At 48.9% G+C, this 26,794-nt stretch overlaps 10 protein-coding genes across 10 annotated transcripts; 6 read left to right on the top strand and 4 right to left on the bottom strand.

Annotated features, from left to right (window-relative positions):
- Positions 1–70: 70 nt before the first annotated feature.
- On the top strand, positions 71–1,902 carry ABOM_000352 (arylsulfotransferase family protein; the record flags this gene model as incomplete). The annotated part of the gene is made up of 2 exons (XM_022527482.1): positions 71–547; positions 598–1,902. The coding sequence occupies 2 exons, from the start codon at positions 71–73 to the stop codon at positions 1,900–1,902; spliced, it is 1,782 nt and encodes a 593-aa protein (XP_022394759.1).
- Positions 1,903–3,597: 1,695 nt separating this feature from the next.
- On the bottom strand, positions 3,598–5,188 carry ABOM_000351 (succinate--CoA ligase subunit beta; the record flags this gene model as incomplete). The annotated part of the gene is made up of 7 exons (XM_022527481.1): positions 3,598–3,684; positions 3,724–3,860; positions 3,911–4,665; positions 4,717–4,813; positions 4,893–4,965; positions 5,019–5,093; positions 5,159–5,188. The coding sequence occupies 7 exons, from the start codon at positions 5,186–5,188 to the stop codon at positions 3,598–3,600; spliced, it is 1,254 nt and encodes a 417-aa protein (XP_022394760.1).
- A 558-nt stretch (positions 5,189–5,746) lies between these two features.
- ABOM_000350 (uncharacterized protein) lies at positions 5,747–6,106 on the top strand (the record flags this gene model as incomplete). The annotated part of the gene is made up of 1 exon (XM_022527480.1): positions 5,747–6,106. One exon carries the CDS (start codon positions 5,747–5,749, stop codon positions 6,104–6,106), a length of 360 nt encoding a protein of 119 aa, XP_022394761.1.
- A 552-nt stretch (positions 6,107–6,658) lies between these two features.
- ABOM_000349 (Zn(II)2Cys6 transcription factor domain-containing protein) lies at positions 6,659–8,222 on the top strand (the record flags this gene model as incomplete). Its single annotated transcript, XM_022527479.1, has 2 exons — positions 6,659–6,709; positions 6,777–8,222. 2 exons carry the CDS (start codon positions 6,659–6,661, stop codon positions 8,220–8,222), a joined length of 1,497 nt encoding a protein of 498 aa, XP_022394991.1.
- A 438-nt stretch (positions 8,223–8,660) lies between these two features.
- tpcF (glutathione S-transferase tpcF) lies at positions 8,661–9,347 on the top strand (the record flags this gene model as incomplete). Its single annotated transcript, XM_022527478.1, has 1 exon — positions 8,661–9,347. One exon carries the CDS (start codon positions 8,661–8,663, stop codon positions 9,345–9,347), a length of 687 nt encoding a protein of 228 aa, XP_022394990.1.
- A 758-nt stretch (positions 9,348–10,105) lies between these two features.
- On the bottom strand, positions 10,106–12,230 carry ABOM_000347 (HET domain-containing protein; the record flags this gene model as incomplete). Its single annotated transcript, XM_022527477.1, has 2 exons — positions 10,106–11,694; positions 11,762–12,230. Coding segments are annotated over 2 exons (2,058 nt in total), but the record flags the coding sequence as incomplete, so codon positions are not given.
- A 709-nt stretch (positions 12,231–12,939) lies between these two features.
- On the top strand, positions 12,940–14,206 carry ABOM_000346 (Pyruvate dehydrogenase (acetyl-transferring); the record flags this gene model as incomplete). The annotated part of the gene is made up of 3 exons (XM_022527476.1): positions 12,940–13,496; positions 13,556–14,118; positions 14,169–14,206. 3 exons carry the CDS (start codon positions 12,940–12,942, stop codon positions 14,204–14,206), a joined length of 1,158 nt encoding a protein of 385 aa, XP_022394997.1.
- Positions 14,207–15,543: 1,337 nt separating this feature from the next.
- On the bottom strand, positions 15,544–16,651 carry ABOM_000345 (oxidoreductase; the record flags this gene model as incomplete). Its single annotated transcript, XM_022527475.1, has 2 exons — positions 15,544–16,300; positions 16,356–16,651. The coding sequence occupies 2 exons, from the start codon at positions 16,649–16,651 to the stop codon at positions 15,544–15,546; spliced, it is 1,053 nt and encodes a 350-aa protein (XP_022394996.1).
- A 1,665-nt stretch (positions 16,652–18,316) lies between these two features.
- ABOM_000344 (putative alcohol dehydrogenase) lies at positions 18,317–19,698 on the bottom strand (the record flags this gene model as incomplete). Its single annotated transcript, XM_022527474.1, has 5 exons — positions 18,317–18,520; positions 18,575–19,043; positions 19,094–19,253; positions 19,310–19,437; positions 19,493–19,698. The coding sequence occupies 5 exons, from the start codon at positions 19,696–19,698 to the stop codon at positions 18,317–18,319; spliced, it is 1,167 nt and encodes a 388-aa protein (XP_022394995.1).
- A 449-nt stretch (positions 19,699–20,147) lies between these two features.
- ABOM_000343 (putative transketolase) lies at positions 20,148–22,377 on the top strand (the record flags this gene model as incomplete). The annotated part of the gene is made up of 4 exons (XM_022527473.1): positions 20,148–20,296; positions 20,350–20,722; positions 20,749–21,456; positions 21,508–22,377. 4 exons carry the CDS (start codon positions 20,148–20,150, stop codon positions 22,375–22,377), a joined length of 2,100 nt encoding a protein of 699 aa, XP_022394994.1.
- Positions 22,378–26,794: the final 4,417 nt, after the last annotated feature.

The following is a 26,794-nucleotide window of genomic DNA, read 5'->3' as shown; positions in this document are numbered from 1 at the left end:
CCCCCCACGACCCCAGCCCATCCCTTTTGCTGTTGTCCCAGACACTTTACACCTCGTCCGTCATGTCCCAATGTCCTCTTGGACTTGGCCTTCGAAAAATGCCCGTCGCTCGCGGTTGAGGCTCATCACCGGCCGCCATCTTGCGACGGTCGGCGTGGTCCTCAGCTTCCTCTACATCTTTTACGTCTTCGTGGTACCGCAACTTCTACGATTTCGCTTCCGCACGGATTTGAGTCGATATGACCTGGGTCTGTATGGGTTTGGCCCTTCAACCGGCTATGTTTCCTTTGACTACGAATCGCCGATGGTCGAAATCACGGAATCAGATGCAGGATGTGACCCGCGATACACTTTTCTTGCGCCTCGTGGCGATTCGGTTGCCCAAGCAGGTCCCATGATTCTCGACGCTCAGGGCAATCTAGTTTGGATGAAGTATAACTGGGACACCACACAGGATTTCAAAGTCCAGCGATATAAGGGTGAAGATTTCTTAACCTACTGGGAAGGTCGCGAGGTCGAGACTCGCGGCTATGGATCGTGGTATATGGTATGCAATATCCCACAACGGAGGATATGTGCCTCACTGACCATGACCAGCTCGATTCGTCTTACATCCAACGATACGTGATTAACCCCGTCGGCAACTACGGTGGTGACCTGCACGAATTCACGATAACCAACGAAGGCACGGCCCTGGTGACTATCTACGACCCAACGCCAGTGGATCTGACAGATGTCGGCGGCCCAGAACTAGGCTGGATATTTGACGGCGTGTTCCAGGAGATCGATATCGAGACCGGTGAATTGCTGTTCGAGTGGCGCGCTTCAAAACACTATCCCGTCAACAGCACGTACGAGCCCCTGGGCAAGGCCGGGAAAGATCGCACCTCAGCTTTTGACTACTTCCACATCAACAGCGTCGAGAAAGATGACCTGGGAAATTACATTGTTTCTGCCCGACACGCCCATTCGGTCGGCTGCATTGATTCCAAGACAGGATCGTTATTGTGGACACTAGGGGGCAAGATGAATGATTTCACTGACCTCTCCGATGGCGAAGCAACGAATTTCGCCTGGCAACATGATGCGCGGTGGCACGCAAACAACACTTTAACGCTGTTTAACAATGCCGCCCACTCAAATAATGACCCCGACAATGAGAGTTGTGGGATGGCCATTGAATTAGATATTGCCTCCAAGGAGGCAAGATTGCTGGCCGCTTACTATCATCCCCAACAGATGAAGTCCGTCTCACAAGGCAACGTACAGATGCTGGATGATACCGGCCGGGTTCTAGTTGGTTGGGGCCACAGTGCCGCCTATAGCGAATTCAGCGCCGATGGAGAACTGCTGTGCAATGTCCATTTCGGCGCATCAGCTTTCTTCACCTTCGGGCGTGTTGTCTCTTACCGTGCCTTCAAAGGTAACTGGGTGGGACACCCTCAGACGACCCCGGACGCTGAGGTCGACGGTGATAAAGTGTACGTGAGCTGGAACGGCGCAACAGAAGTTACCTCATGGAGATTGGAGGTGTGGGACTCCGACGATTTGACCGAGTCCTCATTTGGGGTCGTGGCGCAATTTGCAAAGACCGGGTTTGAGACGGAAGTCGACATTCCTGGGGACCTTGGTCCTTTATTCCGGCTCGCGGCTCTAGACTCGGACGGGAATGTTCTTGGGGTCACCGACGTGCTCCAGAAAGAGCAAAGGTCGAGATTTGACAAGCTTCTCGATCTGCACAATTGGATTTTGGGCTTCGCTATGGTGGTAAGTGTCGGTGGGCTGCTTGCTGGTCTGTATCGGTGCTGCTGCTGTTGCAAACTCTTCAAGCTATATCGATCTCGCTCTAGCGAGTACCAATTGGTGGCTATGAACGAAAATGGTGAACATCCGCCTGTATGAATTCCAAAGGCTCTTCCACCTGCCATGTATGAATATTTGCCTCGCGCACTAGGCAGCCCTGAACCGTCCTGTTAGTCTCCTCTTTCTTCTTGTACATAGTTACCACTTGTATATACCCCGAACAGATCATGCAATTCTTTTACAGTATTCTAAACATTCCAAGTTTCATTAACAAACGCACTTATCTCCAACAACATATCATCCCATGGTGACTGCATGGAATTTGAAATCTGTCCTCAGTACAAGGTGTTGTAAGGGTTGCATCAATCATGATAGGGCTGAGATGCGGTGCCCATGTATTTATAGCGACTGCTTCTCATTAGCCATTTTGTTTTCATTTTTCCCTTGCTGGTCTCTCTGATATCCCGTATACAATATCAAGAATACACAATCATGATAAACCATAGGCAGACTACATGCTATGATCTATTTCTGAGAGACACCCGCATTTAACAAGGTCATCTGGGGAAGATGCTTCATATGAGCATCCCGTAACAGCTTACTAAAGAGGCGAAAAAAAGGTACCTTGACACGACCAACATCATATGACGGCATGACAGCTGGTGATGAACTTGTGGGATCTTCAGAGTTCAGCTAGGAAAGAAACACTTGGATAACACATATTTCCAAAATAAGGGATGGTCCTGGAAGATCTTTACTCCGCTACATCATGATTATGCAATCCCAACTTAATATCGACGAGGACTTGGCCACTATCCATTTATATAAGTGGATCTCAAAACGCACACGCCAGAAAACTCGTCATTGAATACGAGTCGGGAATCCTACCCAATGTAACCTACTTTGGATCAGAATAAATCATTTTCTTTGTCCCCCCGCCATGTCTTTTCATGAAACCGCCTGCGATATTCACCTCAGCCCTGAGCGTGGACCAAGGAGAAGGTCTCTAGTCGCTATATGCAATAACGAGGAAGGATCAGGTCTAACCAGCGACATCGTACTCGATGAGTTCCTTGGTAACGACGATGGTAAGGTCGCCTTTTCTCTCAATCAGATTCCTGGCGCATGGTAATCGCCACCTCTACTAGGACATTTCGTCTGGGGCGGAAAGAACGTTACCAAAACAAGTCGAAATCTCCAAATAACCAGAGAAGGGCCATCTCGAGTGCCCATCCTGCATGCCGATCTTCTGAACAGTTCGGGTGAATATGTATCTGCTCACTGCCAACTCCATGAGCATCTTTTCAATATCAATGGCGAGCTCTTGTATAAGCCGGACGAGGCTATGGAATAGTATACGTTTCAGGTCAAAATGGGAGCCTTGAATTTGAATGGCAAGTTTCATGGTTATGATTTTGATGTTTTTATGCTGGAGGCTGTACTAGATTGGTATGAGGGATAATGATACCCTGTTGACCGACATGTAATGCTGCCTGCCAGAGCAGAGACTCACTCCCTCACAGACAGAGATAGTCAATGTTCAATGTAGCGTTTTCTGCAGTGAAGACAACCAGGGCAATCGTCCCGTGAAAATTCAAGCAATTCGCTCTCATGTATGCAATCCTCTTGAGAGAAGTCTTTCCATAGAGTAAAACATTTACCTCCTCAACCTGCTGCTGCTTGAATTGGCGTGATCCATATGTACGCGATATCATGTACATCCTCACACCAACGTCAAACCTGATCAGCCGAGTGATGTATTTCCCATAGATTTCATGACTCCAATGCGCATCCCTAACCGTTTGTAAGCTCGACGATCTTTTTAGCAGCAGCGTCGAAATCGGCCTCTAAAAGGATATTATCTAGGCCAGATGTTTGAATCTATACATATTATTAGTCATGTTCAAGTAGAAAAGGTACAATGTATGAACTTCCCAATTCAAGGCCCTTCTCGTAGTTTGTACCCTGTAGCCGAATGACGACTGGAATCCTGAACCCTCCCATCGCAGTAGAAGCAGCCAGGATCGACTCGGCAATCATATCGCACCGAACAATCCCTGGTACCGGACCGATTAGCTATAAACCTTCCAACTCAGTATGTACTCACCGCCATATATGTTTATGAACAACCCTTTCGTGCGGGAATCCCCCTGCAGAATTGAAAATGCCTTGGACAATGTCTCTTTAGTGGCACCGCCACCAATATCTAGGAAGTTCGCACAGTTTCCGCCGTACAGGGTGACTAAGTCGTTAGTTGCCATGGCTAAACCAGCGCCGTTAACAATAACCCCAATATTACCCTCCAGTCGGACGTAGGAAAGACCTAGTTTGGAAGCTTCATATTCGTCTTTCTCCTCCGGCAAGTGTTCCTCGAGACTAACCAGCTCGGGCTGCCGAAACTTGGCCGAGTCATCAAAGTTGAACTTTGCATCTAGACACATCAAGGACCCTTCCGTTGTCCGCACGAGGGGGTTCAGCTCGAGGAGAGTAGCATCTTTCTCCCGGAACAACTTTACTAGCTGACGCAAGATGTGTGTGACCACGCCCATGTCGTCGTCAGAGAATCCAAATTGTGCTTCAATATAGGCTGCAATTTCAGGCGTGATTCCGGTCGAGAGATGGAACCAGAACCGCTGGAGCTGATTCACGTTCGACTCGATATTGACACCTCCATCATCTGACATGAGGAGAACAGGCATGTACCGCTGGCGATCGAAGGTAATAGCCACGTAGAACTCTTGCGCGATATCGACCGATTTGTAGATGTATAACTTGTTTACTAGAATGCCGCTGGACGTAGTTTGCTTCGTGACAAGAGAGTAGCCGAGCATCTTGGATGCGTTTTCAAATGCCTCGTCCGCCCTTGGGTTTTGTCAGTGTTGATAAAGTATCCCTGGATTCGTAGGAACCTACGAGTCAACGATGCGAACACCACCTTTTCCGTCGCTGCTATACTTGCCCTTACCTCGCCCGCCGGCGAGTATTTGGGCCTTCAGGACTGACGGAGCCCCTGATATTGACTTAGCATTGAAGAATAGTTCCGATCTTCCTCCCAACATTCACACAGCATTGCCTCAATAGGAACTCACCAATGTTGTATACAACATCCCGAGCTGCCTCAGGACTCTGGACTACAAACCCATGGGGGACTGGAATCTCGAACTGAGAAGGGTCTTAACAACTTCATGCTACTACAGTGGCACACACTGCCTTACCTGTTTCAAGAGTTGATGTGAGTGGTATTCTAGGAGGCTGAACTGGCGCACATGTTTTCTGAATGGACCACGATGCTGTTCAGCGATTAGCTCCCCGATCGTTCAATCCTAGTCCTACGAGGATAACATGCCTCTCGTACGAGAGAGAAAAGGGACCGCCAGCGGATCATCTTGAATTGTTCCAGTTGGTTTATAGTAACTTGTCTTGCTGAGTCCCTCCCAGTCCTACCCGGCGAGGTGAGACGACATGAGATGATGGGAATAATTTTAACTTCATAATGACATCAGCACTGTGAAGTTTCCCTTTTCCCGCTTCTTCTTTTCTGACTGGTGCGGAGGTTTAGCCACAGCCCGGGACTTGAAAGCTTAAGGTTGGGGTTCCGAGGCTGTTGGCCCTATGTCATCGGGAGTACCCACCCATAATGGTAGCCGCATATCTTCGACGAGTGAGAGAAGCCATAAAGCACTACTCGTTTTTATATACAGATAAACATGAACGGCATCTTATGTCACGTGCATTTATCTAGAGGCATTGCGGATAGCGTGTCATCGTGGGGGCGAAATCCACAGCTTCAACTTCGGTGAGGCTGTCTCGGAGAAATCTCACTCTCGAAGGCGATACACCGAAGCCCATTTATTATTCTGTCTTGCTTTTTTCTTTCTGCAGTGGCACAAGTGAATCAACAAAATTCGCACTGATTCAAGATTCCATCCTCTATCTGACCACAATGCTGTCACAGCTCACGACCCTCGCGAGATACCTCCTCTCTTCCGTCGTGCTGCTTGGTGCCTTCTCCCGCTTCACGCATGGCGAGTATACCCCGGGATGGTACGAATTCCAGGAGTATCATGCACCAGATGACGGCTCCACCGTCGCAATGATCACTCCGGTTATGGACGCAATCGTTGGAGTCACGCTACTATTTGGGAATACGCAGTCTCGATACGCCGCTGCAGCTATTAGCCTTATGTTTTTCACCATAGGGCTGGCCATGCAGGTACTGGCAGGGAAAGACTACAAGGGTGATGTGGCGCTGGTCGTACTTGCAGTGGCTGCGGTTGTGGGCTGTCTCCGAAAGTTGAACTAGGAAGCAATGGTGCAATCTATACGGCAGCTATTGTAAGTTATTAGTGGACTTCATTGCTGTATGGGTCGCATTGCTCGGTCTATCGAGAGTCCTCAATATCAAGCAAGCTGCAAGCTCACAGATATTAGAGTGGACAACACGGCATTACTGAACAGTTCTTTTGTAGGCTGGGGCGAGGGGGGTTGGAGGTGTAAAAGGAATAATTATTCTAGAGCCACCATGTCATGTATATAGACCTCGAGAATGTGTAGCTTGTTTGTTGTAAAACCTCAGCTTTATCCAGCCAAGTATCTACGCGTCGGCTTTAGGGGCTGCCGAAGGGCCGAAACGAACTGATGTTTATAAGCAACGACCCTTCGGAGCTAAACCGTATCGGGCGAAACCCGCGAGCAGACTACAGTTAGGGCAATCCAGAATAGACGACATTCTAGCTTACTTACTACTGTTGTCGGAGGATATCGACCATTTATTGAACTTGGATTACAGAGTTTTCGTAAGTTAATACTTGTGTATCTAGTTCTTCCCCATCCAGGCAGGTTACACCCCAGCACAATGCCGTTCCCCGGTGGCGGATGCCAAACATGTAGGGATCGACGAATCAAGGTAAATCCGTACTGCCGTCATGGCCGCTGTCCACCGTGCTAGTGGCCTTAGCTGACACTTCTCGTAGTGTGATAGGACCCAACCAATCTGTCAACGATGCATAAAGTCCCGACGAACATGCTATGGGATGCGGGATCAACAAGTCTGGCATACGGAGAATGCCTACGCAAGCCGTCAGAAGAAGCGGCCTAGAGGGCCTCGCTCAATGAAAATGAATCTAACCGTCTCTTACAAGCCCGCCAATCTCAAAACATATGCAGTGGCATATTTTATGCACAACTATCTCCAGGCGCCGCATAATGTTCCCGATATTGTCAGGGATATCACTAGAGGATGTCTAGCCGTGGTTCCATCAACCCCGTGGTGTTCAATCCTCGACCTAGCAGTATCCTCTTTGGCTCTAGCACTATTCTCGAGGACCCAGAATTACCCTCGCGCTACTGTAGTGGCGTCTGCCACGTATCATCGACTTCTGCAGGTAGCGCAAACTGCGATACATTACCTGACGCCCGACAACGTTGACTCGTGTCTGCTTGCGGTCTTCTTCATGGGTCGCTACGAGGACTCGGTATACCATCCAGTGGCCAAGACCCCACTTTTACACGCCTCGCCGAGTTTCTCACATCATGACGGAGCGTTGGCAATCTTGAAGGTGTGGAACGACCATTTAAGCGGCGATCGGCCCGCAACGAATGTTATTAAACATGCCAGACGGGGTCTGCTCAGATCCGCTCTCATGCGAAATATAGCACTGCCACGTTGGGTCCATGATGGTGCTTTCTTCGGTGAGCATGGCCTTGAACTTGAATACGACCGAATTATCACAAGTCTCCTGAACCTCCGCCATCGGTTGTTCGCTCTCATCAACGAGAGCCCTGCTCGGGGTGCATGTCAACACGCCGAGTTAATTTCCGTACTTGAACAGCTCGATAAAGAGTCGCACACCCTTGATCTAGACTTAGAGACCTGCATTTCCCATGTCCCGGATGCATGGCACCAGCTTCAACAACACACCCTATCAAACGAGGACCTTCCGTCTTGGCCCTCTGCAAATTTCTATTCCCCAACCCTGTACAGCTTCCCCATTCCAGCATATGCAGCTCTTTGGGGTCAATATTATGCCACAAAAATGCTTATCAAGAGTACTCGGCTAAGAGTTCTCGCCCTCCATAATCCACATAATCTATCTCTGAAGCAAAAGCTTCTTTCCGATATGCAGTCTGTATCTGAAGATCTGGCAGCAATTGTACCCTTTGCACTTCAAAGATTCAAACTAGTCGAGAACACGCTTTCATCACCCTCACCTGGTCTATCCGTCACGCTGAATCTAAAGGCAGAGATCAAGCCAACGGACGCTAGTTTGGTCATATGGCCGCTGACCATTGCGTCGGGGCTGGAGTATGTGGATTCTGAGCCGAAAGCCTGGTTCAAGGCGCAGCTAGCTCGTCTGGGGAGATTGGCAGGGTTTGGAATGTTGGAGTCTGCAGAGACAGATCAATGGCTTGAATTGTAGTTAGATGATATATATAGCCCAGTCTTACGTGTATTTCGCAATGGTAAGCTAAGACTCGTCAATTTACTAGTCGTTCCGTTCTCCACAATTCACACGTATCGTTCTTTCAGCGCACACTGTTGTATTATTTCTCTCAGCCATATTAGACTTGCTGGGTCGAACTATTCCGCTTTGGGCGATACCAGCGAGCATCCACCATGATCCATCCATCACTCCGTATCCAAAGGTCAGATCTACCTGCCAAACATCACATCCAGATTTATAACCATCTAACCAATATTACAAATGTAATTCTTCTTCCTGATTCTACACTTCCCATGCCAAAGCTATATAACACTACCCATGCACCCCTCCCCTCATCCCAATCCACCAACACAACCACCTCTCAACCAAGCCTCTATAACACCGTATAAGACCCCTTCTACACCCAAAACCAAGATGTCCAACTCCCTGCAACCCCTCAAGCTCTACGGTGACCGCCCAGGCCCCAACCCCGTGAAAGTGCTCATCGTCCTCAATGAGCTCTCGCTCCCCTACACCATCGAAGCCGTCCCGTTCACCGAAGTCAAATCCCCGGCCTACGTCTCCCTCAACCCCAATGGCCGACTCCCAACCCTCCATGACCCGAACACAGGCCTTACGATCTGGGAATCCGGCGCAATAATCGAGTACCTCGTCGACCGGTATGACACCTCGCGCCGCCTCAGCTTTGAGCCGGGGACCCACGACTTCTACCTCGCGAAGCAGTGGTTGCATTTCCAGATGTCCGGGCAGGGCCCGTACTACGGGCAGATGGTGTGGTTTACGAAGTATCATGCGGAGCAGCTTCCGAGTGCCGTGGAGCGGTATGTTAAGGAGATTAATCGCGTTACCGGGGTTTTGGAGGGGTGGTTGGAGCAGCAGGCCGGTATTCATGGGACGGAGGGTGAAGCGAATGGGCCGTGGCTTGTTGGGGGGAAGTTGTCGTATGTGGATTTGGCGTTTGTGCCGTGGCAGAGGGTACCGGGGATGTTTGTTGCTGTGGAGGACTTTGATCTAGAGAGGTTTCCGTTTGTGAATGCGTGGTTGGGCAGGATGTTGGAGCGGGAGGCGGTTAGGGCTGCGGTGGAGGGCGAGAAGGAGTGAGTGAGTTGATTGGTTGGGGTATGGGCTGGGATTTGCTACTTGTTGCTTATGATGATGTTGTTGTTTGGAAGTGTTATTGTTATAGTTCTTGTCAGTCGTGTTATAGATAATAGCGTTGCTATGGCCCTTGTCTTGTTCTGGCAGCCAGGTATGTTATAGATCATGTCACCTTCCCGCCGTGAACTCATTGGCTGGGCGGTCTGTGTAGAATAATGTTGTTTGTTATAGGAGCATGCGAGGCACACTTTTATATATCAGTGGCCTCACATAGCTGATCTCAAATATGTGGGCAACTATAGCGGAGAAACCCATGCTGCCGGGAGAATTATACGTGAGTAAGAGACACCATAGGGAGCAGGAAATTCTAAGGAACCCAAACATCTATATAGGTACAGAATATTATAGAGGACAGTATACAATCGCAAGGTGTGGGTGGTACTCACCCAGGTCCGCTCAATCTGGCCTGGGCGTTTTCCAGGCAGCTTCAGGCTACCGTCTACTTGAATATCTGTGCTACAGACACAGCAAGCACCTTGGTGACCAGGAAGGTCCCTGAAAGAGAATATCTTATAAGCACTACATCTCGGTGATACAACACCTTCCTTCTTATTTCTGTACTCCAGGTGATGTCGCACCTTTTAGTCTTGTTCTATCGAATATAATATGCGCACAAGCCATATACACCCTAATTTAGAGACACTTCCTCCTTTTTCGTTTTGACTCGGACTGTGTGAATGCGTTCACTGGAAAATCCCATCTTAAATCAGTTTAATTCGCTCAGGGACTCGATAGAAAGGATACTGGCCCTCGTAATTTAGCTCTCCACGGCTTATCGGTATATCGGAATTAACTCCAATCCGTTGGAATACTCCTTCCCTCCCAACCACTTTTCTCATAACCAAGAAACCAGCTATACAGTCTTTCCGGAACAGTTCTCCCAGCCAAACCTTTTGGCCCTCTAGTTCTTTCATGTCATCTGCGACATCGATAACGGCACCACAGTTACCCGCCTGGCCATTCTTAGAACGATATAAGAGCTTCACCTTTGTCTGATTAGACCCACTCGATATGAGTTCGGCTTCACAGATACGCAGTCGCAGGTAAATGAAGCCTTCTTGTATTGGCCCCGTGGGGTCGTGAGTTGCAGGTACAGTTCCTGCGTCAAGAAGACATGCCTTTTGCTCACCGCCATTAAAACAACGCCATCTGCCATTGAAGATGATCTCACCATGAATAGATGCCCACGAGAAGCTCGGAGCGACGTATTGTTGATATCGAAAGTACCTACCCAATTCGCTCGTCGACCAGGCCAGCCCCGAAATCAGATTTTTTGACCATAAGCCGGCCAGGTAATCGCCAAATATCTGCCGTGGCATTCGTTGAACTAGACTGGACAGCGCTGCTAGTCGGTCCGTTGGGACTGTAAGATCGGCTGTATAGTAAAGCTCGACAATAATATCCCAAGTGGACCAGCAATCGTTCCCATTCAGCTCTTGCCCATGTACTGATCTATGGAAAGCATCGCCCAGAAAACTCTTAGGTGCAAGCATATTCCTTCCATCAGATATCCCTAAAGACATCTTTTCACACTCGCAGTGCCTGAGGGTAAAGCATTCAAAGCTAACCTCCCATGGCCGAAAATGGAGGATGCGGGGCGAAAGAAGACGCTCTTGCACACACCATCCCCTTCTCATCAAGGATGGACCGCATTCCAAATCATGAAGATCGTTTTTCTGGTGCCCCCAGTGTATAATAAATGCGGAAAACTGGTCTCCATTGCCATCACGCAGGACCACTTCGCGAACTCCCTTTCTCTCGAGAAAGCAGCCATCAGTTGGCGAACTACCTCGGCCACTGTGGGCAGCAATAGTGATATATGCGCCTTCAAATATATCACCCATCTGAGATGCTTGCTGTGCCCAATCGTCAGGATCATCTTGGATGATACAGAAGGTGTCGATCCATAGATACCGCACCCCGAGCCATCGGGCAACCTTGATCGTATCATGGAAAGTTTGAGAAAGCCCCTGCTGCGGTAGGAACCGCTTTCGAGATTCATAGTTTTCCTTGAGTGTCATGGATTTCCTGGCTTCCGAGAACTGCCAGCTATGACTAAGGGCAATATATGGAGTTATCTGATTTATATCGTCCCGGAGGCACATGGTTGCGTTATCATCATCCCCGAGGTCAATCAGTCGCGTAGGCATGGCAGACGGTCTCTGGCATTTAGGGTGATTCTCAAGGCACTCCTGCACCCAGGAAAGATACCAGTCTCGATGTTCATCCGTGAGAACATATCCAGGAGATGACGATATTTTCGCTATTGTTTTCCAAGGGTTTCGGTGGTCTTAGATCAATCAGAACTGGCACATATAAGAAAATACATTATAGACAAGCAAATATAACGGTCTTACCATCAACCGCGAGTATCTGGAAACCCCCCCAATTTCGAGCACAACGTGGTCTTGCGAGTGACGCACGTAAGGAACACTTGATCGCTTGTCCTGGAACGGATCTCGCTACAATATACATCCGGTCTTCATCCTCCAATGCCTTGGGCGTGAATTCCAGACACTGAAGATATCCTTGATATAGTAGCGCACACCCATTACAGCCGTTGGAAGCTTGGTTGCGGGCCTCATCGATTTTTACCTCGATTGAAAAGCCAGCCTCGCCCGCCGCATTGGTTGGCATCTTCCTATGATAGCTGACATTCCGTACACGACCGTCTGAGTCGCATGTGATATTTTCTTCCAGTCCCGGCTGAAAGTTACGACAGACTGGACAGTCTTCCAATATGCTAGGATTCATGATTTGATCGTTGAGGTGGTGGAGGATACGGGTTTCCGTTTTCCTCTCTTTAAATTCGGTCCATAGTTCGTGCTATCGACTTAGGACGAGGGGGTGAGGGGTGTGGCAGTAGATGATTGGTCCAATTCTGTGAGACAAGGCTGAATACGAAGGATATAGAGAAGCGAATACAGGAGGCGGTTCTCTATATAAACATCCTAATGAGGTGTGGCTGTGCACACGGAGGAGCAGGCTGCGTATTTCTATCCGGCTTTGATACATATACATCCTAACCATATCTCAAGCCCTTCAAATAATTTACAAACCCATTACATACCTCAATGCCGCTCTCAGATTGATCTAGCCTGAGGACTGGCCTTTAATAATTAATCAACAATATTGGTAACTATGGTTATTAGGATTCTCATGAACAGACAGGACGGTAACGGTGGGAGAGCGCTGTGCCACTAGCCGCATCACTCGCGTGTCCGATAAGATACAACATATCCAAGAGCACATCACCAAACCACTCGGACTGAGTTATTATCGGTCTGAAAGTCGGGAAGGATTTTATAAAGGATGGGGACATTATTGGATGTAACCTGCAGGGTCCAGGCACCGAGGCCAGCCATGCTCGGCTATCCGCGGAGGAAGCGCGGAAGGGATCCCCGCATGATGACATTCTGGGGAATGGAATATAAATCAAGGGGAACGACAAAGATCCCTTCTGGGAGCATTTCGTTGACCGACTTCCATTAACTACACTCTCCGCTCCTCCACCCTACCCTCCTCAACTCACACAATGGCGTCCCTCCGCTTACCCCGACTAATACGCGCCCCCGGTCGTCGACTATACTCGGCTGCGGCATCGCCATCGTCACGACTGAACCTCCCCATTGACTACAAATCCACTCCGCTCCTACATCACACCTCATCCACTCTCTCCGAAAGCCTAGAACTCCCCGGCTCGGCAACCTCCAAATCCATGAACCTCTACCAAGCCATCAATTCCGCCCTACGGACAGCACTCACCAAGTCGGAGAAGGTGATGCTTTTCGGCGAAGATGTCGCCTTCGGAGGTGTCTTTCGCTGCTCGATGGATCTACAAACAGAATTTGGGTCGGAACGGGTATTCAACACCCCCTTGACCGAACAAGGAATCGTCGGGTTTGCCATTGGCGCCGCGGCGCAGGGCATGAAGCCGGTCGCAGAGATCCAGTTCGCGGATTATGTCTTCCCAGCTTTCGATCAGATTGTCAATGAAGCCGCAAAATTCCGATATCGTGAAGGTGCCACAGGGGTTCATGCTGGTGGCATGGTGGTGCGGATGCCATGCGGTGCGGTTGGACACGGCGCTTTGTATGATCCCAGCCCAATGAGCGCTCCCGAACTGCGATACTGACCCTAGCCCCAACTAGATATCATTCACAATCGCCCGAGGCGCTTTTTGCACACGTCCCGGGTGTCCAGGTGGTTGTCCCACGTTCGCCGTCGCAAGCGAAGGGCCTTCTCTTGGCTTCTATTTTTGAGCATAATAACCCCGTCATCTTCATGGAGCCGAAATGTTTGTACCGGGCGGCGGTCGAGCATGTTCCGAACGAGTATTACACAATCCCGCTAAGTAAGGCGGAGGTCCTGAAGCCAGGAAATGATGTCACAATTGTTTCCTACGGCCAGCCGCTGTATCTGTGCTCCGCAGCCATTGCCGCCGCAGAGAAGGCGCTCGGTGTCAGTGTGGAGCTGATTGATCTGCGCACTATCTACCCGTGGGATCGACAGACGGTCCTCGATAGCGTGAAGAAGACCGGCAGAGCGATCGTGGTGCACGAGAGCATGATCAACTATGGAGTCGGTGCTGAGGTGGCTGCTACTATCCAGGACCAGGCGTTCTTGCGGCTAGAGGCACCCGTCAAGCGGGTTGCGGGATGGAGTACACATACAGGACTTCAATATGAGAAGTTCATCCTCCCTGACGTTGCTCGTAAGTTGTGTCAACATCGTATCCTGAACAGCCGTACTAATCTTCCGCAGGGATATACGACGCCATTAAGCAAAGCATTGAGTACTAAGTTGGTCGGATCATATGTTCAAACAGTTCGGTTATATTGCATGGATGGCGATAGCTATGCATCTTCCCTTATGTATCTAGACATTGTACGATCGGAAAATAATGAACCACATAGCATTTACATACGTCTGACGGGCATCGCAAAATACTAGGAAATTGGAGACCTTCGCTACATGTGTAGACCCCTGGGTATAATTATTTAAATCATAGACAAACATCTATAGAATACTAGTGCCCCGATTGCCTTAAGCGCCTTGACTCTTTTAGCCTGCCCATGTACCAGAACTTGGTGAAGCTTTGAGTAGTAGCGTATCACTTGAATAGTAAAAGGCCAGCCAATCCTACACCAGACAGGACATAACGTCGGCACTTAGCTGCCTACCAATCACTAACTCAATTAATTCACCATAGACACTTAGGACCGTAAGAGCTACCCAAAAACCAAAGCGGAGCCCATACAGGAAGGCGGTCCTAGCCCAAGCCAGCACACGCGACTCCCAAACCCCGACCGTACAAAGAATGTTCAATCTTCCAAACTACAATATATATATCCCACCCAAAAGAGCTCCTCTAAACCGAAAACCCAACCAGAGTAATAAGAATATCACGCTAAATCTAGCGCAATTTTCGCCCGCATAAAAAATCGCTCTCCACGGAGATATCGCGCAGAAACCCCTGCACAGCAAAACTATACAGAAACCAACCCGGCAAATCAGAAAATGTTGAAATGATTCTGCCGGATTGGGGATCTGGAGAAAACGCGCCTGTCCTGATCGGGCAAGGTGTCCCCGTGCCTTTTTCTACCCCGTGATTTGGGGGCATCTCCACCGCCTACCCCCGATTGGTGGGGATTGCCAGAGACCCTTCCTGATCAGGTAAGAATAGCCACGGTTGCCATCGGGGTATATCTTTGTCCGTGTGGAGTTTTGTTTTGTTGCTTCCCGTTGCTCGGCGTTGGGGATTATCCTTTGTCGTGGTGGATGTATTCTGTACCTATCATGCTTTGAAGGGAATATGTTCACGACTAAGACGACGCAGACATGGCGAGAGACAATGAGGAACGACTTCGGTGAAGTATAGCTTACTGCTTCAATGACATGCTTGAGCTGGCCTTCTAAATTGTATCATGTTGTTTGAGATCTAAAGCAAGGCAAGAGTCTATGGGTAGCCTTCCCATGAAGGCAACTTGGTAGAAATACCCACAAAGCTACTGAGAAAAGGAGAAATGCCGAAGTGTATATACACTCTCTAGTTCAAGGGCAAAGGAACCCATGAGACCAGCAAGCCGCCAAAGGAAGAGCACGAGCAAGGTCAACATCAAACCCACGAATTCCGCCTTCATGCATTGATCGCCACATTTCCACCTCGGCTTTGCGGCTTCAAGTGACCCATCATGATTTGCCGCGACCTCCAAGCCGCCCACTCATTAACCGGGCGTGTCTCCTCTTCCCCTCCGGCCAAGGGAGGGATCTTGCCCCCTCGAATGCGCCGCATGGATGCCTTCTGTGCAGGTCGAACCAAATAGGCCACACTTTGGCGCTGTACCAATGCCTGATCTCCTGGGGCTGTCATCACCCGATGCAACGAGCTGCGCAACAGTTCACCTGTCCATTCTACCAGCGTATCACCGACATTCACCAGCGCACAGCCCGGTTCGGGTCGAGCATACTGCCAGTTCTCCATAACGTTCTCCTTCCCAGCTGGAAGAATCTGGAGTCCGCCCACCACGTGGAACAGCACTGTCATAGTACCGATATCGGTGTGTCCGCCCAGTATGATGCGATCATATTCCAAGGCAGACTGAGGCGGACTACAAAGAAGACGCACTGATGTCTCCGACTCATCTTCCAGTGGACTGAGTGCAGCCAGTGTACCCTGCTCCAGACCGAGTTGGTCGTCCAACGCACGAAGAATCACCCCTAATGCTGCAGAGCAATGTCTGATAAACGCTTGGAGTTGTGTGCGCTTAGACTCGATTGGACCGGCGTTAGTCCGTGGAGGACGATTTCCCAAGATGTCGTCTTGATTGATAGAATACAAATGCATATGGTCTGTCTTGCCATCGTCGGTCTTTAATCGGCCCATGCTTTTGTACCTATCATCTGATATCAGTTGATGGTCTGTTTCGAGTAGATTCTATATGGACATACCCAGTGAGATCTCTCGGCGCATCGTACACATATCGATCCAGGATTGCCTGGTCCAGAGCGAAGAGCTCTGTAGTGAGATCGAACATCCTCTCCGCATCTTGTAACAATGTCGTTCCGTCATCGGAATCTCTCAGGTCTATCAGAAAGAATCCCCATTCTCTACATGCTTCGAACAACTTCTGCCCTTCGATGGAGCTCCCATTCTGCAGACCTTGAAGAGAGATAGTCGGTAGACTTGCGACTGGAGTCTCAGCGGGGAAGGCAGGGGCTTGGGCGAAATACCGGGGTGTTGGCATTGTTAGTGTTGCTAAACAATTTCGATCACCGGGAACAGGTACTTTGGATATGTGGTCAAGAGTACATATAAAGATTTACTACAGCAAATTGTTGTTTATATGTGTTCAAGAAAGCGAGTAGTTATAGAAGAAAATGTACTCCTTTGCTCTCAGGCTTACCAGCTGACAAAAGAACCATGCAAGCGCCAGTTGGGGGCTAAAAGGGCCTAGTCATTAGAGTACGTATGCCCTGTTGGTTAATTATCATATATCAATTAGGATGTGATTGACGATACTTATTTTATAATTTCTTAATTATAGAGGCATGTCTTGGTTGCTACCTTCTCATGCTTGTTGATTAGCTCTCTAACATAGAGCCCTAATGATATAAATATGGAATAGACTATCCATGGCGGTCAACATCTTCAGTCTCCTCGTATTACGTTCAATAGCAAATCGTGCACATATATAACGATACCCCTGTCTTTCCCTATTGGAAGATAACTATTGTCTGAACTAGATATGTATGAAGACCCCAGGCTTCGTTGTCAAGCGGGAGCTGGGAATCAGTGCCGTGCGCCGTTGGTCAGCAGCATCCAAGTAATACCCACACATTGTGACCCTAACATGCACTATTAAAACAAACCAACAGCCGAAACCGTTACATTCCACACCGACATATGATAAAAGACCTCCCTGTTATCTATCGACGCAGCCCCCTAAGCAAACTAAAGCATGATATCAAAAATACCCTACATGTCAGCATCATCACTCCCCAAATCCGGCAAGGGCATTCACCAGACCACTAGCTACTAGCACTAGACCAAACCCAAGGATCAAAGTTGCAGCGGCTCGGTTCGGACCGGATAGTAGCTTTCCCCAAAGAACTATAGTATCGTGCGTAAGCTTCCAGAGTGGTACCAGTAAAAACTGCCTGGTCAGGGCACGGTCCATACCCTGCCCTAGTACGATCTCATTTAGCCAGAGGTAGGGAATTCCTCAGAAAGGAAGGATAGACGAGGTTCAGGCGAGTGCAGTGGCAGACCCACCGATGGTCTCTACCTTATTACATTGTATATTAATGATTACGTGACTGGGCACCGTCCCACTTGGCTTGGATTGTCAGGCTGGCACGTCGGACTAAATTAGTTAACCCTAACTTTTGGCGTATTTCAGTATTCTAGGCTGAATTGACATTGCCGGACCCCAGCCACCTGGTGTTGATTAGGGTTCCTAGTATCAGTAAACGTAGTATCAAGTTTGGAACGATCTGGTACGGATCAGAAGTAAGTCATTGGGATATGGAGGAATATATATTCTATATCATCTATCAATCACGAAAAGAACAAAAGCCGGACGGTGAATATGGTTATTGGAAGAAATGGGGAATATTACTATTATGAACCTCGTTTAGGCATGCTTTGTGTGCCATTTTGACAAACTGAACTGGTTCAGAATGGTGATGGTAGAATTGTTGACCCATAGCTTCTATGCTTAGATCATACATCGGCAAAGGAGATAGTGACAACTACTATGTGTAAACTGTAAACTGTTCGTGAACTTGTGAATTCATTTGCAAGCCAAGTAGCCTTCGTAATCATTCCTGATATCAAATTGTTACACACTTCGCACTCTATCATCAACGCCAGAGCAAATTTAAACAAGTCAATCCCCGCAAATATAACACTACAATGTCGCTTCCACCTCGTCCACGACCAAGACCTTGATACTCGGGTTCTTCGGGTTAGCGCACAGCTGCAACGCCCCCTCAGCCTGTTCTAATGGGAATGTATGGGTAACAAGTTTCTTGAGATCCAGAATTCCGCCACTCATGCACTGGATAGCTGGGGCCCAAGTGTCGCGGTAGCGGTTGATGAAGCGCAGGTCAATCTGTCGCGAGAACGTTAACAAGAGCCGCATAACAAATGGATATAAGTAACATACCTCAGCCAGCGAGATGTGCATAAACGGCAAGTTGTTCATCACCGCTTTACCCACGCCAATGACCACAACGGTACCGCCTCGTCGGGCTGTGAACGCAGCAGTGCATACACTGCTCTCCACACCTGTGCATTCGAGAACCGTCTCCGGCGCAAAGTATTCTTCTGAACCGAACAGTGCTCGGATTGCCTTGGCATTGCCCTGGGCATCTAGATCGCGGTTTACCTGGTATGTGATGCAGCTTGGGACGAACTCCTTGGCGAATGCCAACCGACTAGGCTCCAAGTCTGTAACAACGATGGGATGAGCACCTGACGCCCGTGCCGCAGCCAAGGCGATCAGTCCAATGGGACCGGCACCACAGACGACGGCCCCGCGACCAAGCTGCAGACCAGCGACTGACATTCCACGCATAACAACCGAGAGGGGCTCGAGGAGGGCACCCTCGGCGTAAGTGAGGTTATCGGGTAGCCTACATTTTGAGTTAGCCATGGACAATCTAATATATCGGCTAAGACTCACTTGTGGACCCATTTTGCTGGATGCGTCTTGTATCGTTGAATTGTTCCGGCGTAAGGGTATACACCTGCGAACTGGACATCTTCGCAGAGGTTATAACGGCCGTCAAGGCAAAGGAAACAATCTCCGCAAGGCACGCCTGGCTCCACAGCCACTCGGTCGCCTATTATTTTGCATCAACACTGTTCAGTAAAACGGGTCAATTGGGGTGAAACCAACCAGGACGGAGGTTGGTGACTCCCTCGCCACATTTCAAGACAACGCCTGCAGCTTCATGTCCAATAATGCAATCGCCCTTGAAGATCAGTTCTCCAATGCAGCCGGTTTTCCAAAAGTGAAGATCGGAACTTTTGTTCAACTGTTAGTAAAGGCTGGCGAACTGAGCCGATACGATATCCTTACCCGCAGACTCCAGTTGCCTTGATTTGGAGTAGAACTTCGCCGTGCTTTGGGGCATACACTGGCGCATCAATGGATTTGAGCTTGTGATCGGCTGTGACTTGGAGAGAAGGGTTTGGGAAAGGTGTGAGAATGGTCTCTGTAGAATGTTTGGCCGGGGTTGCGGCTGTGGGGGGATTGAGACTGGGATCGAGGAGAGAGGGCGCCATCGTGAACCAAAATTAGTAGTATGAGATTATTCCTTGATCAGGATATGAAAAGCGAAAGACAGAGGAAAACATTGTGGGGGGAAATTCGTGGATATTATATTGAGGGACTCCGGATTGCAAGACGATGCTTAGTGATATGGGGGTATTGTGGGGTATTCTTGCATGGAAGTGAGGAGGGAAACTGCAACCACTGGAATCACGGGACCCGCTCCCGATGTGGATCGTCTTATCGATAAAGCGGCAATGTGGGCCCTGGATGCATTGCCTCTTTCGGCCAGAAGTGCCTCGAGCTGCCAGATCGGGCAAAAGGGCTCACCCTACCGTATCGGTCATGCGCATCAACGTCCCGGTCGCGCTTCGAGTTATAAATATAAGTCCGATCGGGTCCTGATCGTGAGGTGTTAAAGACACAGTCGGACTGAACTTCTTAGCAAATACATACATACATCATGGCTGTGGGTCTGGTTACCGTCAACGGCAGCGGCAAATCTGCCCTGCCGCTGGTCCAGCAAATGTCCAAAGACCACGACATTGTGCTAAAGACATTCCGTATGCTCATTTCGGACTTGTGCCAGCAATTCGGAGGAGGTCACCCTGGGTATGTTAACCAGCAGGCATTTGGCACCGAGAATACTAACATCAAACCTCCAGTGGTGCCATTGGTATGGCTGCTATCGGTGTCGCGCTCTGGCGATATGTGATGCGCTATGCTCCACACACCCCCGATTTCTTCAATCGCGATCGTTTCATTCTGTCCAATGGCCACACCTGCCTATTCCAATACTCCTTCCTGCACTTGACCGGGTACAAGGCGATGACCTTTGACCAACTCAAATCCTACCACTCGGATCGCGTCGACGCACTTTGCCCTGGCCACCCGGAGATCGAACACGAGGGTATCGAAGTCACCACAGGACCCCTCGGTCAGGGTGTGGCCAATGCCGTCGGATTGGCGATGGCAACCAAGAACTTGGCGGCGAAGTTCAACCAGCAGGATACGATGTTGTTAACAACCACACCTGGTGTATGATTGGAGATGCCTGTCTGCAGGAGGGCGTGGGATTGGAAGCGATTTCGTATGCGGGCCATCTTAAGCTCAACAACTTGACAATCATCTACGACAACAACCAAATCACCTGTGATGGATCGGTCGATCTGACCAACACTGAAGACATTAACGGCAAGATGCGCGCCTCCGGGTGGGACGTGATCGACGTGGAAGACGGTTGCTACGATGTTGAGGGCCTCGTGAGGGCGCTGGAACAGGCTCGCGCCTCCACAGAGAAGCCAACATTTATCAACGTCCGCACAGTCATTGGCCTCGGTAGCAATGTTGCCGGTCAGGCCGCAGCCCATGGTGCTGCATTCGGAGCTCCCAATGTGGCGCAGATGAAGCAGGACAACGGGTTCAACCCAGACGAACACTTTGTTATTGGAGAGACTGTACGGAAGTTTTTCGAAGATCTTCCTGCCCGTGGTGAAACTCTCGTCCGGGAATGGAACGACCTTGTGAAGCAATATACTGCTCAGTTCCCTGAGCTCGGCGCAGAGTTCCAGCGCCGCAGGAGCGGAGAGTTGCCATCCAACTGGAAGGACCTGATCCCCGCCAGCTTCCCAGAAAAGCCTACCGCTTCGCGAGCCTCGTCGGGCTTGGTCTTCAACCCCATTGCTAAGGAGATCGAGAACTTCATGGTCGGTACTGCTGACCTGTCGCCATCTGTCAACATGATCTGGCCTGGAAAGGTAGACTTCCAGCATGTAAGTCATCCCAACCCTAATCATTTAGTCGAGCGAGTCTGACTTTTATAGCCTGATCTGCGCACCACTTGCGGCATCAACGGCAACTACGGCGGTCGTTACATCCACTATGGTGTGCGTGAACACGCCATGTGCGCCATCTCGAACGGCTTGGCCGCTTATGCCCCTAACACCTTCATCCCCATCACCTCATCCTTCTTCATGTTCTACCTTTATGCTGCTCCTGCCGTGCGCATGGGCGCATTGCAGCACCTCCAGATCATCCACGCCGCCACACACGACTCCATCGGAATGGGCGAGGACGGCCCCACTCATCAACCTATTGAATTGGCCGCATTATACCGTGCCATGCCAAACCTGCTCTACATCCGTCCCGGTGATAGCGAAGAAACCGCTGGTGCCTGGATCGCCGCCATCGAAGCCAAGAAGACACCCACCATTATCTCTACTTCCCGTCACACTCTACCCCAACTCAAGCAAACCAGCCGCGACGGCGTCGCACGCGGTGCATACGTCCTCGAGGAGGCCGAGAACGCAGCTGTTACCCTCATCGGTGTGGGCGCAGAGCTGTCCTTCGCCCTGGAGGTCGCCGACAAGCTCGAGGAAAAGGGCATCGTTGCGCGGGTAGTCAGTTTCCCCTGCCAGCGTTTGTTCGAACAGCAATCCCTCGAATACAAGCGCTCTGTTCTGCAGAGACACCGTGGTATTCCTGCTGTCGTTATCGAGCCTTATGCGCCTAACGGCTGGGAGCGGTATGCGGACGCTGGCGTTTGCATTAAGCGCTTCGGTCACAGTTTGCCGGGCAAGGTGGCGTACAAGTACTTCGGTTATGACATTGATGCCTTGACCGAGAAGGTTCACGGCTATCTGGGACAGGTTGAGAAGGATGAGCTTCTGAAGCGGGAGTTTGTTGAACTGTGATGACTTAGTTATGATGTACATAGAAGGCGTTCCAAAATGAATATAGATTAATTGTTTTGCTTCACATGGTTTCATGATCCAGCACGCTCAAGGATATTGCGTAGCAAATTCTTTCATTCTATGCTCGGTCGAACTTTTAATGCTGTAATCCATTCTAGACCCTCTTTCCTACAAGAGACAGGAGGATGAAGGTTACTCAGTAGTGCAACCTAGGCTTATGACATAGCCTCCACATGAAGATCCTCAGCTTACCATGCATAAAGAGCGTCCGTCAGGAGTCAGTCCTTACTATGAGGATATTGAAGGGCAACAACATAAGAATTATGATGGACTTCTCATTGTGCTATTTGTCTATGCGGTACCCATTTATGTAGCTATTCATGCGGCAGTCTTTCAATGAAAGCCAGTCATGTAGTGTCGAGGACATGTTAAACGCTCTCACAAACTTACCATCGCACATTCAAGGGTTACACGTCGCCGAACGCTTAGGAAGGAGCACAAGTAAAACACCACGTAAAGGCATAACGGATTTGCTACGCGAGACAAAAAAGACAGAAACGGCACATATCAATGATGAGAAGATATCATGGTATTTATAGAGGAGGATGATTTCTACGATCAAGGCAATGTAGCTGGACAGAGGGAACGCGCCCGTCTATAGTAGCGGTGGCCTTTGGGTGCCTAGTAATTGGCAAGACATCACCTCTATCAGAGATACCTTGAATACTTTACTAATAATAAAGACCTTCAGCGTGCCCCTTGTCAAACAGATAAACCATTTATTCTCAAAGGCAATATCGACATGAACGGCCTCGACAGTTTTCTTATTGTGGATGTGCGATTCTTCCCTGTTAGTTCTCCAGCGAGGTGTCTATTATATCGTACTCAGTACTCTTAGAAATGCCAGACACATATTCCTTGTAGGGCTTGTGAGGCCCTTTTTTTTGTTTTATTTCTCTGTTTTTGGTATTTTATACTTAACAAAACGGATACAAGTGCGGAAGATCAGATCAGTAACGAAGTAACGAAATCAACATAAGCTCAACAGGTGATAACAACGACCTACCGACACTAGCCCAGAGAAAAGTTCCAGCCAAATGAAAATCCTGGCCACATACCAGGGCTTCCGGGAGTAGATAGGCCAACATGGGTGTTCTGGTATTTGCTTTTCTTCACAAGAGAAACGCCGTAAAGTCCGTTGTTGCCATCTTTGTGGATTGTCCCGCATAGCCCGTTTTTGTGGCACAGAGAGACTGAGGGACTGAGGGTCTCAAGTCCAGACAGCTTGGCACTATATTTGCCAAATACTGGCGTTTGAAATAAATTCACTCCTGGCATTGATTGGAGCCTGCCGTCTTTGAAACCAACAGCGTATTCAAGTTGCGGCATGGGGCGGTAGTCCTATGCATAATGTAAGTGGTAATCTATGAGTATGGGGACGGGACATAGTAACTGACAGGAGTTTGCAAAATCTCTTCCAGGTGCAATGAGTGATTGTGGGCAAAGGAGCGTTAACAGCGTGCGTTTTGTCGTATTATATAGTTCTCCTTGCCACTACACACATTGATGTTTGGATACTACAAGATTCTCGACTACTTGACCAACGAGATACACCTGATAAGTGGAGAAACTTTCAGATTTCTGCCCAATTATACTAAGACTGGGAGTGGAACACGCTTCTCCGAATAGAGTGATTATCAGGTAGTGATGCCAAAATTTAGACTCGGCGTCAACTTCCGGCAATGGTACGCTAGCCACCTCTCGCCAAAAAAGCACAAAGCATGGTATACGCATCCATTATCTGCAAGCCAATTGTGAGCGGTGGGTCCAGAGTGCCGAATAGCAGGATTACCACGCTAGCAGGTTGGCTGACGCTTTCGCTTTTTGCTCTCCTTGTAGATGGCTCCAAACTCACTGTACGCTCCTTCTACCTGTGGCAAAGCAGTAAACTTTTATTATTATTATTATTGCCCCTCTTCCTACATCCAGACTTGTCCGCAGCTTCAGTGACGAACTGCTTGAACTGTTCCCTCCATAACCCTGGACTTGTATCTCCCAATCTCTATCTTGTTCTCGACTCCGTAGAAAGTGAGGTTGCTTCCCGAACTACACATTTGCTAAACTATCGAAACTTCTGGATATATCGTCTTCAATTTACATAGTTATACCTGAGAGGCAGAGGTTTCATATGGGTACAGGTCATGGTGGGTGGTTTGTCAGTGCTAGCGTAAAGCGTATACTGATGGCAGGCACAGGAGTATCAAAAGTTACGTTGCGTACAGAAATTTCCATATGTCATAAGACAGCTCCTCACGATAGCTCTTTGCTTCCTGGACATATCCGTTGTCTCGATATCGGATATACACTCCCAACATTCTGGATATTACACCAGAGCTGCTGACTCGCCCTTGTGTTTGGTCATATTCTCGACGATGACGAATGGCCAGCAGGTGGTCTTTGATTGCGCCCCTAATGTTCCCATGCGATTCTTTTATCCTTGCCCGGATTTCATTGACAGTGTAGAGCCCCCTTTCCGCCAACCAGCACCGTTGATCCGGACACGTTCCCTTGTGTTGCTTGCACCGCGTGTCCATTTTATCAAGAAGGCCAGAAATAGATGTTTGTTGCTGGTGTTCAAATCGCGCCACAAATTTGGTCCACCAGTAGAGTATCTGCAGTTCCTCATGGCTGGGAGATTCCTTTCGATCGGTGTAGTTCTGATTGAGGATAGGGAATTCGCGTGCTAGCTGATCTCGATAGTTTGGTTCATATTCCTTGGTCTGTGTGAGATATTCCACTAGTAGCGGATTAACACAGCACTGGTACCCGTGTGAGCCTTTAACAAAAGAGTCGATAATAGATTGGCAAAATCGTGACACAGAGGAGCGAAAGAAGTTAGCGTCATAGCAGTTTAGTCTGACGAAGTCCACCATCTGAACGAATATAACTTGTAAAGGGTGGTGGGGGTTCCTGATAAGGCGCTTCACCCAATACCGCAAGGAAATTAGGAAGCGGCACCACAGGTCGCTGGGATGGGATGCGAGATCGTTCATGAGCGCAAAAAGTTGGATAACTGTTAAAGGGTGTTGTTCCTCAATAACTTGAGGTAATAGACCAAAGGCTTTTTGCATGGTTGGGATATAGAATTGGCCCAAATCCCCGGAATGATCATGCCTGGAGATTGTGTCTATTTGCAAAGCCAGTTTCGCAGTTCGCTTCAATTCTTCGAACGACCGCCTACCCTGGCCATCTTTCCGTTGATACTCCCCGAGATCATTCCAACACCAATTGCCCGAGCTGAAAGAGTCAATAATATAGAACTGTATAGCCCGGAACACTATATCGGGCCGACCGAGGACGTTTGAAAGTCTCGGTGCACATAGTACAGTACGGGATGAATTGGCGCTGGCCTTCTTGGCCCATCCCCATTCCTCAAACTTAGCCTTGTACATGTTAATGCTTAGTTGGTTAGTCTTCCTCGATCAAAGAGCGGCTGAAAAAGGCTGAACTGACCTTTTATCAAAGTTGTATCGGTCCTTCATCGTTCTGCGAACCTTAAGAAGCGGCATCCATTCAATATAATAAAAATGCAATATTTTACCCTTGTGCTCGTCCCAGTCTTGATCTCGGTCATTCACAGTCTCATTCTTGGTCCACGTATCAGTATCGAGCGAGATCATGATCGCTGCTTGGTCCTCAACATGCACTGGCCTAAATGCACTCGCTGCATCAATGGAACTTCCATCTTCGTTATAGATAGAAGGGACAATCTCTTGCGAATCACTCACGAGGCCTAGAGTAATGAGATCCATAGCGCTAGCTATGTCGAGAATTGGTGGAGATGTGAATGGGGGAAAGTTTATCAAATAATATATTTGATAGTTCACTAATACTTATAAGTTCCTACCGACTAAAACCGCTCGCATTACATGGTGGCCGAGACAAAAATACTATTGGAGCTATGACGAGATATCTTCCTGTTCGGATATCATTTTCATTGGACCAAAAGGCAAAAGTTTCTCCACATCTATATACCCCGTATGTGATTGAGTACCGGTTCTATGTACTTAGTGGTTACCCAATCAACCTAACTAAAGCGCTGAATCGCAGAAGTCATACAACTCTGTATTCTGTATGCAGATCTCCGAGCCATATGCTGTAAAACTATGAAAGGTCGGTGACCAAACCCTAACATGGTCATTAGTGCAAAGTCAAATACCAATTTCTGACTAGGGGTTAAGTGTACTGTAGTATGGAAAATTGAATACTGAAGCATGAACGGCAGAGATTCGAAGTAGTGGTGAGATCATAATCAATACTCTCCTCTGCCCACAGCAGGTCAGCTTTCCCGGGTTTCTTCCATAATGGTAAACGGGAGAGATGCTCAGGAGCCATCAACCCTTACTATGTTATTAGA

The sequence above is a fragment of the Aspergillus bombycis genome (assembly GCF_001792695.1).
Source record: "Aspergillus bombycis strain NRRL26010 chromosome Unknown contig00001, whole genome shotgun sequence".
Taxonomy (NCBI): domain Eukaryota; kingdom Fungi; phylum Ascomycota; class Eurotiomycetes; order Eurotiales; family Aspergillaceae; genus Aspergillus; species Aspergillus bombycis.
Note: the sequence above shows the minus strand (reverse complement) of the source record. Positions and strands in the feature narration are given on the sequence as shown.